Source organism: Halichoerus grypus, chromosome 10 (assembly GCF_964656455.1).
Source record: "Halichoerus grypus chromosome 10, mHalGry1.hap1.1, whole genome shotgun sequence".
Classification (NCBI taxonomy): Eukaryota; Metazoa; Chordata; class Mammalia; order Carnivora; family Phocidae; genus Halichoerus; species Halichoerus grypus.
This window is the reverse complement of record NC_135721.1, coordinates 79,940,472-79,957,653: the sequence shown is the minus strand read 5'-3', so window position 1 is coordinate 79,957,653 and position 17,182 is coordinate 79,940,472. Positions and strand designations below refer to the sequence as shown.

The window sequence follows — 17,182 nt, the reverse complement described above, 5'->3', positions numbered from 1 at the left end:
AGGTGCTAATCATAACTCTTTGCTGCTTATGAGCCTTTTTCTGAGTTTCACACATTCTTACAAATGAGTGAAGTTTTGTTTGCTTATTTTAATTTGTATCAGACTCTTTTTGGAATCTTCCTTTCTGTGGGTTTTGATACTGCACCGAGTGTGATTGCTGGCACAGACAGGGAACACAACCCACTATTAAGAGGCTGAATTCAAAGAAGGGGCCATCTCATTCCCCATGGTAATTGGGGTGAGTGCCCGAGAAGGAAGGGGCGACAACTTCGAGCAGAGGCTGAGGGACAGGGAGTGCGGTGTGTAGTTTCTGATTGCCATGGAGGGACCCACTCCCCAAGGAGGGACACACTGCCCTTCTGTCTCAGGACAGCTTGGGAGCCCGCTGCCCCCACCCTGAGCCGCCAGCACCGTGGAGGTGTGTGAAACAGCCCCGCTCTACAAGCTTGTCCGGGGACCGGGCCAGTGGTGCAGTCCACCCCTCATGGGAAGTGCCCTGGCGTCCGACAGAGTTGGGGCTTTGTCCAGTCTGCGATAATGGGATGTTGAAATGAGTACCATTCCCTACCCTGCACATTAATTCTTAGGATCATCTCATCCAAAATCCTTGCCTGCACTCAGTCTTTGTATGTATTAAGATTAAGCAATTCTCTGTGCATTTCAGGTCTACACCTTTGTCTTGATTGCTGGATATTTCTTGTTTTAAACCTCAATTATCTGAATAATTGCTTCAGTTCACCAGTCCACTTTGGCCACTACAGCCTCACCTGTCCAATCCAGTCGCCTTGAGAAGGGAATGCGGGGAGAACAGAATGGAAGAGAAGTAGCGGCCCTGCACTGGGTGGGTGTGGGAGAGCCAGGGATGAGGGCTTCCATTACACCACTACGTGCCCACCACCTCATACAATGTTTAGTTCTGAGATGGGACCCCTTCAGAGATAAGAAAGCCTCTCCCATAGCATGTGCACAACAAATATTTGTCCCATGAGTGGGAGAATGTCAGTCCAGAGGGTTAGCATGTGAATCTACAAATGTCTAGAGTTCGACATTCCAGTAAAAAAAAAAAAAAAAAAAGTTTGGCATTGTTAACAGGCCTGTGAGGTCACCACCCATTTCAAATGAAAAGGAAAGGAACAGAAATAGCCTCCCACCCTTGGTAACTGCAACTGGGGTCCTCCCAGGGTGAGCATTTGCCTGACGTAATGTTCACGCTTCCAAAAAAGGTCTGGTTTTTAAAGGCCCACGTTTGAATCTCTAATATGAACCCAACCCCCTCTAATTGCCAAAGGCATAGATATACCTCAGTGACTATAATAATTTTTTAACCCAAAGATGGAGCAAGATCAGAAAAGCATCCCCACGCTCTGCAGTAAAAAGTGAATGATACACCCAGTGAGCCGTGGTAGAAAGGGTGTGTGAGCAGTCGCCATCGTGCCACCTGTTAACTGTGTGATGTGGAACAAGACGCTTACACTTTACCTCTGAGCCTCAGTTTTCTCCTCTGTAAAATGGCCGTGTTGACCTTGGATGGTCAATATAAGGGTCAGACAAGCCTGGTGCTGATGAAGGTGGGTGTCTGTTGTGCTTGGCTGGTGGTCGTCACCAGGCCACTTGCTTTGACCTGCTCAGTCAGTGGTCGAGAGCCCTCATTTTGGGAGCCTTTCTCATCGAAGGCCCGAGCTGTGTTTCTAGATACAGCCTTCAAGGAGGAGGGTGAGGGGTGCCAGAGCTGAAAGTAAATCATTCTGTTCTCACTTGCCCCTGCTGATGATCTAGTCTCATAAAGAAGGGAGTGTTTTACAAATAAGAGGCACAGATCAAAATGCAGTCAGCCATCTGTGCCTGCCCACCTCGGTGAAGCGGGAGGCTCCTGAGATTTTTCCTGACAAAAGTTTGACGCAGGGGGCGCACCTGGGTGGCTCAGTCGTTAAGCGTCTGCCTTCGGCTCAGGTCATGGTCCCAGGGTCCTGGGATCGAGTCCCTCATCGGGCTCCCTGCTCAGCGGGGAGCCTGCTTCTCCCTCTCCCACTCCCTCTGCTTGTGTTCCCTCTCTAGCTGTGTCTCTGTCAAATAAATAAATAAAATCTTAAATAAAAAAAAAAGTTTGAGGCAGGTAAAGGCCACTCTTCATCCACTCCTGAGTTTGTGAAACTCTCTGGAATAATAGGCCAACTACCAGGCATGGTGACCTGTGCTCTACTGAGCCCACCTGCGGTGGGAGCCGTGCATTAAAGGCAAATGCCAAGCAAAAGCTGCTGTCTCTGGTCATGTGGCTATTCTGTGGGGAGAGCGTCTCCTTGTGAAGCCGAGGTTGCAAAGCCGTCCATGTTCTAGTCAAAGAGGGTCTGGCTCGAGCAATAGTGGTATCTCCTGGGAGTTTGTAGACATGAAGAAACTTGGGTGCCATCCCAGACCTACTGAGCCAAAATCTGCATCTTTACAAAGCTCCCTAAGTAGTTCACCCCACAGGGAAGTATAAGCTTTATTCGAGCAGCCCCTGTTGTTCACCTCAGCACCCCCAGCACCTAGAGCAGAGCCCAGGACACGGCAGGTGCTCAGCAAGTATTTGCTGTACACGTGTATCCGTTGGTTGCCTTCATTTTAAATTGACACCTGGCTTCCGGCACACTCCCCTCTTTGGCTTCCTGGATTTCCCAGAAAGGGAAGACATACTTCCCTCCCTCCGGTCTCAGTCACCAGACCATCGCTCCGCAGTGCAGATGTGTTGAGGCTGTATTTCCTACCTCGGGGTTAGGATGGAGGGGCTTCCCTGTTATTTTGCTTGAGAACTGCAGGGCACCCCTCAACCCATTGTCCGTTCTTGCATGTTATATCTGATATCAGCTTGTATGCCTGGTTTTCCAATCTTATTCTTTCTTTAAAAATTCCCTCCCACATTACCTTCAGTTTAAAGTCCTCTTGACCAGAACTGGTGATTTCTGGGTAACCGTGCTCTGCCCAGGCCCCCAGCTCTGGCACTTTCCTGGGCTAAGGGCCCACATCCCTTGCTAGCCTCAAGCTCACCAAGGGGGCCTCAGGGCCCATGTGAGCCTGCGGTGAGAGTCTTCTTTATTTAACCTGGTCCCCAAATTCACATGCAGCTAGGATGCCACCAATAACTCTAAGAGGACTTCATATGGAACTGTTTGAACAATGGAAAGAAGAAGCCCTTCAGGTCTTCCGTTTCCAGATGTTTCTGTGGCTGGAGGGAAGAGTGGTGTGGAGGAAGATCACATCTGAGCTGATGAAGTTGGTGAGGCAGAGTCCTGGGAAGAGGTCCCGAGCCAGGGGCAGATGCACAGTCCCTGACTAGGGTGCGACCGTGACTGACCGGTACTGTCCCACCCACAACACCGGACCCGAAGAAGAGGATATGTGTGTGGCGGTTGAGCGTTTGGATTTTGGGCTGGCTGCGGCAGAGGGCCTCCTGCAGAGTGGGAGGGAGCAGGCCAATGACTGTCCTCGGGATCCATGAACAAACCCAGCAAGACGTAATGTTGGTGCCACTACTTTGTTTCCATTTTGTATGGAAGTTGGAAATGTCTTCTATTGCCGTCCAAAAACAGTCAAAATGGGAGTTATTGGGTGCACTGGTTAATCACCAGTTGTGTTGGGGGGGGCCGTCTATGCCTAGGTGTGGGGTGGAGAAACAGATTAGGTGACCAGCCACATTCAGAGGGAGAAGCCGAGCTCTTTCATTGCCGGACAGGCATCTTGGTGGGGAGCAGGGAGCATCCTGGGGCAGAATGCCAGGAAGCACTCATTCTCCCCACCACATACCACCCTTCATAGCTGGCAGTCAGCAGCCACTCACAGAATGTTCTAGCATTCTGCTTGTGGGGGGAACAAGAGGGCTGACTTCAACGTTCCCTGCCTCCTCGGCCCTCCCCCCAGGACCCCAAGGCTAACTGGCCAGGCTCCCCCAGGTCAACGAGGCGGGGCTGCAGCCTGCTCGGGGAGAGCAGAGCCATCTGGTTTTCCTGCAGTGTGGACGGCTGCAGGCAGGCAAGCCGACACTGCCCCCATTTGGAGTATGAGGAAATGGGCAATCGTGGCTGCACCTGAGGGGTGTGAGTCAGGAGCTGCTGTCTCGGGCAGATGCTGGTGGGTGAGGGTGTCCTGCAGTCATGGGCCATGTGGACTGGGATGGCACTGGCGGCACCAGCTGCCAGGCCCAGCCCTGAGCGTCATGCAATGTGGCTAATCGGAGCTTGCCGGGAAGATGATGGCAGCTCCCCACAACACTGAGTGTCACTTCAGGGACCCAGCCACAGAGTTGCAGCAATCAGCATGGACTCTGCAGGCCCACGGTCTGTTTGGGGCCAGGGCGCTGCTCGAAGCCTGGACGGGGCTGTCCAGCCGAGGGTGGCAAATCACTGGCTAATCCCATGTATATACAGCTCCAACAAGAAGCTGCTTGTCACAAAGCAAAGGTTCAGTAAAGAAAATAAAACTGAACTCTCTCTCTGTTGGGAGGGTCTTTCCTTGGTATGTCCCTTGCCTCCTGCAGAGATGTCAGGGACTCTAAGGCCACTGTTGGACGTGCAGAGAGTCACCCCTTGGAAGCAGCCCTCCTGACTCCCGCAGCTTGCTAAGACACCGATCTTTCATGGACATTCATTGGCCGTCCCTCTCAGTGCCCACGGGCATGGCGGAGAAAGGCGGGCTTCCCCCACACCCTGGTCTCCATCAAGGAGGAGGCAGCGTGGTTGGCCGTGAGCAGCCTGCCGGGGAGCTGTGTGGAGGACTGAGCGGTGTGGGGTGAGCCGCGCGCCAGTCGGTGAGCCGCGGTGGGGCCCGTGGCCGCTGTGGCAGTGGCTCAGATCAGGGCTCCGTGTGTTCCGAAAGTGCTCTGTCGGTGCCTCATGCTCCAGGTTGGCTGCTTTGGGGAAGAGCGGAGTTGTTTTCGCCCAGCCTTGGGCACTGTTGGTGCCATCGTGTCTGTGTAATAATGTTCCACCTGGAGGCACACGGCAGAAAGTACGGAGTCTGTGCTCCGATGCCCGTAAATGAAGGGCATTGTCCCTGTTGCTTCCTGCTTCTCTGTGTTCCTCTTGGCCCTGCGGCATGGGTGCCGAACACTGGGCTCCAGGAGGCCAGCCCTGGGGTGTTCGCAGCACCGCACGGAGGGCCACGGGAGGCAATAGCCGCTGGTCTGCTTGCAAGCTAGCACTGCTGAGGAAGCAAAGGAATACGGTCATAAAATAGAGCAAAACAGCTGAGCCTGGTTGGAAGAAATGTTTCAAAGGCAATAATCCTGGATTTAGATCACACATTTTGGGGCCCACAGTGAGTTTTTCAAAACCTCCCTCGGAAAGGCAGGTATTTGTAATGGAAATGGTGACAGCGCGCGGCGGCCTCGCCTGGGCTGTGTGTGGGCGGCTGGACAGCCAGCACCGCTGCGCGTCTGATCCACTCGGCATTGTGCAGGTGAAGCCTCCCCCGCTCTCACTGCTTAAATTCAGAGGGGCCCTTTTTTATTATTATTTTCATTAACTCATCAAGATGCTACCAGCTGCAAGCCCTAGTAGTGTATGCTGCGTGAGAACCTGGGGTTTTTCCTCCGCCGTCCCAGGCCTGAGGGACATTTCCTAATCCAGACTCCCTTGCAGGTGGGGACGTGGCCTTTCCTGGCTTGCCCCCCCCCCCGCCCACAGCTCCAACCCACATTCTCCCACTCAGCTGAGGACATGGGTGTGGCTCCCGCACCAGATGACCTGCCCATCCACAGCTGGCTCCTGTTTCCAGGAGGGCTTCAAACCGCCCGCAGGGGTCTCTGCTGACTCACCCCTTCCCTAAACCGGCGCCTCGGACTGTGCCTTGCCCTCAGCCCTGAGCTCTGGGCACTTCAGGGTCTGAGCTTTGGCTTCCTCTCTGCCCCCAGCTGGTTTGCAGGTGTGCGCACATCCCAGGAGGGCCCCGAGTTCTGCTTCGCCCCTGACCCCTCAGGCAGGGGGCTCTGCCAGCAGCCGAGGACTCTCCCTCTGAAGCAGCCTAGGTGTGGGGAAGGCTGTGTTCTGCCAGTGCGTGAGGCAGTGGGGCGCGTGGGGCGCCATCCATACCCGGAATGCATCCATGCTTCTTGCTCAGGAGGTTGGACGGTCCCCGCCAGGGGACAGAAAGGGCATTCTGGTCACGTGCCTTGCTTTTTCCTGCCAGCGTGGCCAGAACTGTGCCAGGCAGGCCAGGGCCTGCCACCGTGGCGAGTGCGGGCCCACAGCTGGGCGTTCCTGCTGCCTCCTTCTGTCCCATGCCCTCTGCAGGTCTGCACCTCATACCCCAGAAACGGGCACCCCGGGAAAGGATTGGGGATACCCTGGGGCAGACGAAAACAGCTGCCCTGGAGACCATTTCAGTAAAATCTACAGATGTCACCGCAGCCTCTGCTGTGTCTGGGCCTGGCGCCATTCACAGGGAGGCCCCGTTGGGAAGATCTGCGGGACCATGAACACGTTGTTGGGTTTAACGGGGGACACAGGCTGTGAGCACAGGGAGCAGGCTGGAGCCTGTGACCTCTATTTAACAAGGCCTTCCTCTGCCTTTCTCACCTAGCTCAACGACTCAGCCAAGCAGCTCATTGAGATGGACAAGCCATGCCCAGCGGCTGCGTCTGGCTGCCACGCCCCCTTGCCCTCTGACCCTGGCGCGGCAGCCAGTGTGCCCCCAGGACCCACATTAAGCAGCACAGGGGCGGTCAGTGCCTTTCAGCGGCGTGTGGACAGCAAGAAGAATGCCAAGAAGCGCCACTCCTTCACCGCGCTCAGTGTGACACACAAGTCCTCCCAAGCCACAAGCCACAGGCACTCCATGGAAATCAGCGCTCCGGTCTTGATCAGCTCCAGCGATCCCCGGGCCGCAGCCAGAATCGCAGACCTGGCTCATCTGTCCTGCAGTGCTCCCGCCCAGGTAACGTCCTCGGGGTGTGGACAGGGAGGCCTCTGGGAGCCCCATCCTCAGCTGTGTGTTCAGCATCCCGTCCCCAAACTTGCATGAGGAAGGCCATGGGGCAGCAGTGCCCTTTGGGGCCACTGTGACTTCCTTCTCCCTGCCTGGCCTCAGGGACCCCCTAAGCCTTGGTCTTGTCACTGCCAGAACAAACATGTGAGTGGTACTCGTTATTCAAAGGTATCTAGGTGGTGTGTGAGGTGCTTCTCAATGGCCCATGACACAGCCTTTGAATAACATTGGCTCTTACTTGGAAAGTTCTCCTTCCTCAGTGCGCATTCAGTGCATCAGATCGTGTCTTGCAGAAAATCTGGGTGTAGTTTGTTTTTAGCACTAGTATGTTTTTAGCATCTCTTAACACTTGCTAATCTTGTTTCCTTTCAACAAGAGCTCAGAACCGGAATGAACTTGTTTGGGACTTTGATTATTATTTTTACAGATACCTTCTATTTCTAGACATAGCGCTGGTTCCATTCCACTAGGAAGATAAAGGAAAGGGGAGGGACCTTATTCTCAGTCCAGCAGCCAAAGGTGGCCCCAGAGCCCCCAGGCTAGTGTGTGATCCACAGCCCTCATACTATGTCCTGTAATTCGTGGGTAACAAGTCCAAGGCTCAGGCTTCCCCAGGGTTCAGTGGAAGTTCTGAATGGACATTAGCAGTGCCCTCTTGCCCTTTCCTCCTGCCCCATAATGTGGGCTCCACACGTGCGCATGCAGGGTCTCATGTTCTCTCTGCCTCTCCCTTGTCCTCATCTGCTTTCAGCCCTCCTGTCCACTGCTCCTGAGTTAATGGAACAGAGGCAAAGTTCCCAGGCTCTGCAGTCTGGGTCAACTGTAGACAGGCCCTAGCACAGGAAGGGAACAGATTTTTTTTTTTTTTTTAATTTGTGCCTGACTTTGTTCCACAAGGACTTAAGTGCTGAATTAGTTTATTGCTAGAGAGGACTGGGACCCTGGGTCCCATTTTCTAGCAGTTACACTTGAAGTGAAAATTGTGGCCAGGCTCTAGACTTTCGTGAGGGTCATTGAAAAGGGTGAGAGGTCAAGCAAAGCAGTTTTCACCTATCTCCTGTCCCAAATTAACTTCATTATTGGGACACATAATAGGTGGCATAAGGGTGAGCTGCCACACGCCATGACCTGCAGGCACCAGCATGCTGTCCACGGTCAAATGCACCCAGAGACCAACCCCCAGCTCTGCCACCCACCGGCCGCTTTCCTGGCTTGGCACAGTTTGCGGGCCTCACATGTCACACTGGGACGCCCATCCTCTGGGCCACCTGAAGACCACCCGGGGCTGCTGCCATGGGCCAGGTGCAGGTCCTGGAGGTGGCCACAGTGCCGTGTCGATCCTCCTTCCTGCCATGCCAGGCACGCTGGGAGGGGACTCAGTCCCAGAGTTCTGTGCTTGGGCGGACAGACTTGGGCTTTGTGATCCTGAACCTGGAGAAATCTAGCATCATTGCAGGCATGTCTCCATCCACAAACGGGGGCCCCCACGTGCCAAGCTGACCTCAGGGGATGGGCTCCAGGCTGGCAGAGCAGGAGTGCCTGGGCTTCTTGGTGCCCAGGGCATGCGTGGAGCAATGCTGGCCCCAGCAGGTATCCCATCAGCTCCCCCCGCCCAGACCCCTCCAGACTCAATATGTGTACCCAGGCGGTGGCACAGACTGTCTTCACTGACACGGTGAACTCTTAGCCCCTGTCAGATGAACAAAGCCGGTCATCACGAGCGCAGGCCATTTCTGCCTGCATGTGTGCAGCCCTGACCTGCATACCCATGGCTTCTCAGGCCACAGGAGCAGAGGGGTCAGGGGTCTTTTGGTCAGGGGTCCCAGCACGTTTTCTTCTGGAGAACAAGGACAGCTGTTGTCACTGGCAGTTACTGAAGCCTGGTTGAACACTGCACGGTGTTGTCTAGGAAGTTCGTGGCAGTGGGCCTGTGGGCTCTGGAAGAGCAGCTCACTGGAGGCAGACGGGGCGGCTGGGCCCGTGTCCCTGCTTGCAGCCAGGCCTTGGGTGAGCAGCTCCAGCTGTGTCCGTCTGCAAGACAGGCTTTGATGGTGACAGGTACCTTACGTGGAGGAGATCAGATCGGAAAGGGCCACCCAGTGTGAGATGATTGTGCTGCTCTTTGTTCAATTGACTTGATTCTAAAGTCCTGTGGAGGAAGATGAACCAAACACACACACACACACACACACGCGCGCGCGCGCACACACACACACACACACTGTGTATACACAACACCAGTGAGGTGATATGCTCTGGGGGGGTGAGATGCATGGACAAGAGAGCCCCTCAGCTGAGTTGGAGCTCATCACCATCACTGACTCTTCTCGCTCTCCTTTGTGTTCCTTTCTAAAGTGGAAAGGAAGTGTGGGCCTGCGGTTTCTATAGAAATGGCTCTAAAACACAGTAGCTGTTTCCCTGCTTCTCAGACCGAATGCAGTGAGCTGCATTAAGCCTGAAGCCACGGGGTCCCCACAGAGCACAGCGAGGGGTGCACGCTGTCCCTGGAGTGGGATCCAGGGTGTGTGTAGTCGGTGGCTCGCTCTCACGGCCCCTGGAAGCGCTGCTCCGTCCTCATCTCCTCCCCTCTACTGACCTCACCTCCCTCATCTGGGCTTCTTGGCACATCCCACCATCAGGAGAGCCAGTAGGTTGAATTATTTTCATGCGCACATGAGGAAACTGAGGCCCAGGGGGTGTAAGTAATGTCTCAGTTCTGTGCTCATCTGACAGTCCACCCTGCACCCCATCAAGACTAGCATGGACATGGGTCCAGGTTATGGACGTCACTTAACCCTCAGCTTCAGCTTCCTCTTCTGTAAACATACAGGGCTGACCTCAAGGCCTGGGGCGGTGAAGAAAGAACATGGCAGCCAGGCCGTGCAGAGAGCGGCTGGTGCTCTATAAAGGCTGCCCACCTCTCTCCTTCCCTTTCTCTTTTAGTCTGGGGCCTGGTGACGTGCAGGCTAGGGCAGTGTCTCAGGTGGAAGGCTGCGCTCCTCCGCACACTGGCTGTGCACCTTAGGGCTGTTGCTGAACCTCTCTGAGCCAGGAGAGCTGACATTAACAGCCAGGTGCAACACTGCCTGGTACCTCTCGACCCTAGAAATGCTCTCCCAGCTCTTCTCCCAGAGCCTCAGTTTTCTCGTCTATTCTATGGAGCACCTGTGCAGTTGCTGGGAGGGTGAAATGTGAGCCCGGGCTGGCCTCTTCTCAGTTGGCTGTTCTCTCTGCTGTCAGGGAATGAGGGAGCGAATCACCAGCCCCAGTGTGTCAGATACGACACCCAGGGCCCCGGGCCTTGTGCATTCTGGCCACTGCTCTGCTCTCAGATTCTCCCTGTGCCGTGCACTGTGCTGGCCCCTACCGGTGCTGGAAGGCCACAGATAGATGAGGGGGTGGGTGGCATGGACGCCGCCTGCAGCCACACCTCACCTCCCGTCAAGGAAGCCGGGGCTCCATGAGCATCCCCGTGAGCCCGCATCCGCTCCTGACTGTCAGCCGCTCACTGGTCTGTCCCCAGCAACAACCAGGCCAGGCCGTGTGTGGTCCCTGGCCTCATGCACCCACCAGGGAAATCCAAGGACACTGCCTGGAATCCAGTGCAGTAAGTTCCAGCCTTGGCAGCATGTCACTGTCACCTGGAGGTTGGAACATCCCCCTTGCACAGCTCTGGCCCCACAACGCCCAGGTGGCAGGTCTGGGGTGGGGCCTGGGTCTGGGGCCTTGAGAGCATCCCGGCCCGCTGTGCAGAGCGAGAAGCGCTGATACCTCAGACACCGGCTGCTGCCCTTCCCTCACGCTGCAGGCTGCGCCACAGGCCAGGCCTAGACCTGGGGTCTCAGACACCGGCCGCTGCCCTTCCCTCACGCTGCAGGCTGCGCCACAGGCCAGGCCTAGACCTGGGCCCTCAGACACCGGCCGCTGCCCTTCCCTCACGCTGCAGGCTGCGCCACAGGCCAGGCCTAGACCTGGGCCCTCAGACACCGGCCGCTGCCCTTCCCTCACGCTGCAGGCTGCGCCACAGGCCAGGGCTAGACCTGGGCCCTCAGACACCGGCCGCTGCCCTTCCCTCACGCTGCAGGCTGTGCCACAGGCCAGGCCTAGACCTGGGCCCTCAGACACCGGCCGCTGCCCTTCCCTCACGCTGCAGGCTGCGCCACAGGCCAGGCCTAGACCTGGGCCCTCAGACACCGGCCGCTGCCCTTCCCTCACGCTGCAGGCTGCGCCACAGGCCAGGGCTAGACCTGGGCCCTCAGACACCGGCCGCTGCCCTTCCCTCACGCTGCAGGCTGCGCCACAGGCCAGGCCTAGACCTGGGGTCTGAGACACCGGCCGCTGCCCTTCCCTCACGCTCCAGGCTGCGCCACAGGCCAGGCCTAGACCTGGGGTCTGAGACACCGGCCGCTGCCCTTCCCTCACGCTGCAGGCTGTGCCACAGGCCAGGCCTAGACCTGGGCCCTGAGTCCATGTACGGTGACCAGTGTCCCATCCCACCTGGCACTGAGGGATTCCCTGGGCACAGGGGACTTAAGTGCTAAAAATGGGATAGTTGGGCACAGCAGGACAGCTGGTCATCCCAGAACATTTCTGGGATGGTGTGCGGAGCTTTGTACAGAAATGTAATGTGGTCCTCTCTGTACGGGACCAGTGCCGGGTACCAAAGGCCCGGAAGTAGGGAAGGCCCGGTCCCTGCTCCCAGGGCAACAAGGGAGGAGATGTGAAGGGGGCGTGGGGCATCGCTGCAGGACAGCGCTGTGGACCCCGCTGCCTCGTTCCTATTTGGTGTGTGTCGTGCCACCAGGGGAGGCTTTTAAAACCTTCCAGCCCCAGGGCCCATCCCATCAGCAAAACCCAAGTCAGAGAGGGAGGGCGGGCATGCTCTACTAGCCAGGCCCGTGTGCAGGGATGATGTGTAACGGTCAGTGGGCCCTGGGAGCCACACTGGGCTCCCAGTCCAGGCGGGCTTAGGTCTGCTCCCACCTGCTGCCTCATTCTGATGCGTCGGCCAGAGAGGCAGCGGCTCCCTGAGGCTTGAGGTACTTGCCTCCCCTCTCAAAGCTGAGACTTGGGCCCGGCATGCTGCCAAAGCAATAGGTCGGGGTGCGTCCTCCTGTGCTGGGGGGAGAGAGGGCCAGAAAAGGGTCCTGTCACCATTGGAGCTCTTTAAAGCTCTCCAGGTGGGTCAGCTGTGCAGCCAGGACACTGCGCTGGGCCCGAGGCTGGCCAACTGCACCCAGTGGGGCGGTTTTCCCTATAGCTCTGGCACTAAGAACAATTTGCATGTTTTTAAGGGTTGTTTTCTAAAAGGAAGGAAAGAAGATGGCTAGGAAAAGGACAGGAAGAAACAACACAGAACTGAAGTATGCACTCTCTGGCCCTTTGCAAAAAGAGGCTTGCGGCTGAGGCTCTTTTGATGCTGGCCCTGACAGGCAGAGGAGGCCAAGAGGAAAAGAAGAGGAGAAACCTGCAGTCGTGTAGGCTTAGCCCAGGCCCGGAGCAGGCGTCCTCAAGCAGAACAGGAAGAAGGTTTTGATTTTGGCCTGAAGTTCAAAGGCACTAACTCCATGTCCTTCCCTGGTCTGGAACTTGCCAGGAGGGTGGGGAACCTGGGAGGTTCTGGAATCCGTGCACCGTTCTCACCGTGGAGTGTGCTTTCGGACACAGCCTTCTCATGAGGTTTCAGCACACCATATGGGAACCCGAAGCCTCTAGAATCAGCCCCAGGATTAGTTCTGGCTGAGCTAGGGGCACAGGCATGAGGCGCAGCAAGCAGGAACCAGGAGGAAGGTGGCCAGGCGGCTGCCCCTGCCCGGCCCTACTGTCCCTCCTGGAGGTACGCAGCCAGGCTGTGGCCACGGCGGGGCAGGCTTCTCCCTCCTGCTTGTCTTCTCTCAGTACTGCCGTTGGAGGCCTTTCTTACTCTTATTTTTGTCATTATTATTACTAGTAGTATGTTTATTTCTTCCTGCCTTCAATCATCCAAGACCACTGTGGTTAATTCCTATTCAGGAAATGTGGGCTCCTTATGTCCAGCAAAAACTCATCGTGGGACCTTGCATAGGATGGATGGCCCCCTGCCACAAATGCTTCCTCTGGACCCCAAACAAGAGAATGACCTAAATAAGAAGCGCATAGGCCTCAGATGCCCAGACTGACCTGTGGAATAAGTATGGCAAAACTGTCCAGGGAAGGAGCGTGGCTGTCTCCTCCAAATTCTACTCATTCTTCCCTCTTCCGGGAACATGCTTTTCCCTTCTCACAGTGGACGCACTCAGCTCTGCAGTCCCAATGGCTACCTCCTCCCCTGCTGCCCACCCCCAACCGGCCAAGGCCACCAGCAGGTCCTGTGTCCATGCTCCATGTCCTCCTTCTTAACATCCAGTAGCTTTGGATGCTGTGGGCAAGACTCCCCTCCTGAGCCTCTCCTCCCTTTGCTTCTGGGACCCTTCTCCAGGTTCTGAGCACTTCTCTTGCCCCAGCACTGGACCCTCTTCCTTCAGGTCCCACATGAACATCAGGGCTCCCCTGGCCTTTTCTTTCTGTCGTAGGCCTACCCCCAGAATTCTCATCTAACGAATACCTGAACCCTAGACTGTCTAAACTCTGCCTACCCACACCTTACTGAACTATCCATTCTTTCCTCCTGCTGCCTGACAGCTTCCCCTGGAGATGTACTTCATTTCAATCCATGTCTGTCCTCAAACCTCCTTCCTCTTCTTCATTCCATCTTACCCAAATTCCCAAAGCTAAGACCCTGTATCTTCCCAACTCTGCTCTCCCCATCCCCTCTGCGATCCAACCAGGTGTCAGCTCTAGTTCCCAAGCATTTCTCCCGTGTCATTAGTCAGGATGAGGCAGATCATCTTCTGTCACAAACAGCTCCTGACACCATTACAGTTGAACACAGGGAGCGTTCATCACGCGCCGCTGCCGTGGGTCAGGCGGCCCTCCTGAATGGCGTGCTCATGGTGTCGGCCTCCTTCCTCTTGTAACTCTGCCATCTATAGCACATGGCCTTCAGCAGGAAGAGGGGCACAGAGGAGGCCCTTGGCATTAAACTGCCTCGGCCTCGAGACAATACTCATCGCTCCTCCTCTCAGGTCACTGAGAGAAGAACTGGCCACTCAGCCCCAACTTTCCTGCAAGGGGCTGGGGCATGTGGAGAGGCACGTGGCTATCAGCCAAGCCCAGCAGTCCTAGCCACATCCATGGTGGCCCTCTCTCCATGGCACCCACCCTGCCTTGGTTCAGGCTGCTCTGTGCCCTCACCAACACAGCATCAACTGATTCCTAACTCCCTGCTTCTGGGGTTCCCTCTGGAATCCCATCTGTAATAAGGCTGATCTTCCCACAAATGCTTCTGGAGACTGTGTTGCCTTAGGCTAAAGTCCAAGTTCCTTAGCTTGGCCTGCAGAGCCCTTCAGACTTAGCCCCAGGTTGTCTTTCCAGCCTCCCCCCCAGTCACTGTCCACTCCCGCACTGGCTGGCCTGACCTCAGGCTCACCCCTCACCAAGACTGCTGCCTGTGCCCCGCCTGTCTGTGCTGCCTGCTCACGACACACAGACACAGCCCTGTATGGGAAATTCCTGCTCACCCTCGAAAGCAGCCATCTGAAGCGGTCACTTCCCCTCTGTAGCTTTCCGTGGCTCCAGGACACCTTTCCACCAACCAAATTCATTCCCTCATTTCCTCTGTGCCTGCAGGACTTTTTCCATACATTTATCATGGAAGGTGTGGCCTTTGTCATTTGTGTATCTGGCCACTCCCCTGAACTTCACGTCTTTCAGGGCAGGAACTGGGTGTCAGTCACTTCTGTATCCTGGCACCTGGCCTGGAGCAGAGTTCATACCCATTCGATTTCTTCTAGGGCGGGCATGGGGTCTGTGTCCGCTGCACTGCGGACTGAGCTGTCTTGCACACTTAACAACGTGATGCCAGAAATGCCCCAGGGCCTCCCCACTGTTAATGGCTCCCTGAGGGCTGCAGAGAGGGGACAGCTGCAAGGTGACAAGCTGAGGGGCTCCCGGGGGTGCGTGGTCGGCCGAGCCTCAGATGGCCTGCCCTGCTCACATTTGCACCCTTATGAATTATTTCTCCCTGCCATTTGGAGAGGTCAGAGGGTCAGCTCAGTTCCTCATGAATAATGAAGCAGCACTCAACATGTCTCCTTTCTGCTGGAGGAGGGAAGATTATCAGAGGAGAGGACAAAGAGGAGGCTATTCAGGCTGACTCCAATTTTTAAAATCCAATTATTTGCTTATAGAGATCATTGGATCAGATTAAGAGGTGATTACTTACACTTTAGAACCATTCCCTCATAAACCAAACAAGAAACCAAGTGAATGGCTGAAGTCAGCAGCAGACCGCCCGAGGAACGTCCGTGGGTTCGTGCCGCTCTGGGGTGCCCTGTACCGGCCAGTGAGAGCCAGGTTATGCTACAGTGACAAGCAGCCCCACACCCTCAGAGGCTTCCTTCTCACCCACTCTGCGTGTCCACCTCGGGCAGCCCAGGGCTCTGACCCACAGCGCCCTCTTCCCGGACACCAGCAGACAGTCACCCCTGCTCATTTATACATCACCTGCGGAGCTGTGTAGTTGTGACAGAGATTGTATGACTCACAACGCCTAAGATATTTATTTTCTGGCCTTGTACGGAAAACGCTTGCTGACCTCTGGTCTGGACTGTCTCGTCACTGTGGCAGGGGCCCCCCTCTCCTTGCAGGGGATGGGGAGACGGCGTCTGCCTGTGAGGAGGAGCGGAGGACAGCCCCCATGACACCACTGCCCCAGAACCTCCACATCTGTTGGCAGACGTTGACGTGGAGGCTAGGAAGCTTGAGAGGCAGACTGCCATCCGCAGAAAATGACAACGACCCTGAAGCCCCGAAGCTGGCGTTCTGGGGCTAGTGCTGTTGGACTGCCTGCAGGCGCATGCGGGCTCTGGGGGGCCGAGCGCTCCCCAGCCGGCTCTGTCTGTGCAGGGCCAGGATCTCACGCAGGCGGATCCCGTCCAGCCAGGAACAGGCGCTTTCCCCAGACCCCGAGTGTTTCTCAGCGTCAGCCGGATGGCTTACAAATCAACGTCTCATGAGCAAACAGAAACCCCAGAGATTAGGAAAATGCCCTTTGAAATCCATGGACGGGGAAGCATTTGAAATTGAGCAGGGACAACATCAGAAGGGAACACCCCTCGAGTGTCTTCCTGCGTCTGAGAAGTCATTAGGAGAACTCTACTTGGAAGCCTCCAGGGCATCTTTAAGATGCCCCCCGCCCCCCCCCCCGCCCCCTGCCATCAGAGGGGCCGGCATGAGGCGCTGTGCGCAGATGCTCTTGCTGGCTGGGTCTTAGCTCTGCCACAGGACGCCCTCTGAGCGGATCAGCCTGGCAGCCCCCGGCCCCAGCACTCCCCCACAGGGCCGAGAACTGCTGCTTACTGTTAGCATTTTAAGAAAGTTACACATTTAACTCCATGCCTTTTGAAGGAGCCAAAAAAAAACAGTAACAAGTGAACATGGGATGAATAAAAAAATCTCGTCCTGAGGACCTTGCGTGAGGTGAGCTTTCTTTCGCAAATCTGAGAATTGCTGTGTCCGTGACTTACCAGCTGTGCCTTCAAGGTGGGGACGGAGAACCGTGGTCTGGCTGTTTTCATCAGCTGCCAGGCTTTTCATTATGGTCTCAGGTGCCAACCAGGTTTCTCTTGCTGCTATGACAAGACAGGAACTGTATCCACAGTTTCTGTCTGTGCCTCAGGCCATCCACTGGTGGATGAGGAAGGGACATAGCAGGGAAGTTCCCTGGTGTCCCCTTGGCACCTGGTGAGTGCCCAGGAGCTCTGGGTGGGCACGTGCTGGTCCAGGAATGCAGGCGAGCTGCTAATTCCCTCAGTCCATCCCATCAAGTTTGGTGAACTTTTGTTACAGCAGCAGCCCATGGCAGGTACAAAGAGGGGTTCATCATGGACCCCAGCCTCTAGGACCCACCCAGCCCACCAGGAGACCGGAACATAGACCCATGCCATGGAAAGTAGGAAGTACCACAGATGAGCTCAAGAGAAGGGAGGGCAACATTGCTTCTGGAAGGGAACAAGAGGAAAGGAGGCAAAAACGGGCACCGAGGATCACTGAGGTCGGCTTCTTCGGGGTCTTCCATGTCCTCTCAAGGCTCTGGTGCGAAGGCACATGGTTTCTCGGCAGAAGGACCATGAGGATGTTCAGAACC

At 56.0% G+C, this 17,182-nt stretch overlaps 1 protein-coding gene across 4 annotated transcripts in view; it reads left to right on the top strand.

Moving 5' to 3' along the window:
* SH3RF3 (SH3 domain containing ring finger 3) overlaps positions 1-17,182 on the top strand; it is a 379,200-nt gene that overhangs the window by 248,304 nt on the left and 113,714 nt on the right. For all 4 annotated transcript variants that reach the window (XM_078056676.1, XM_036110329.2, XM_078056678.1 and 1 more), the window contains exon 4: positions 6,553-6,906. In XM_078056676.1, the coding sequence (XP_077912802.1) occupies positions 6,553-6,906 (354 nt within the window). The remainder of the gene's footprint in view (positions 1-6,552; positions 6,907-17,182) is intronic.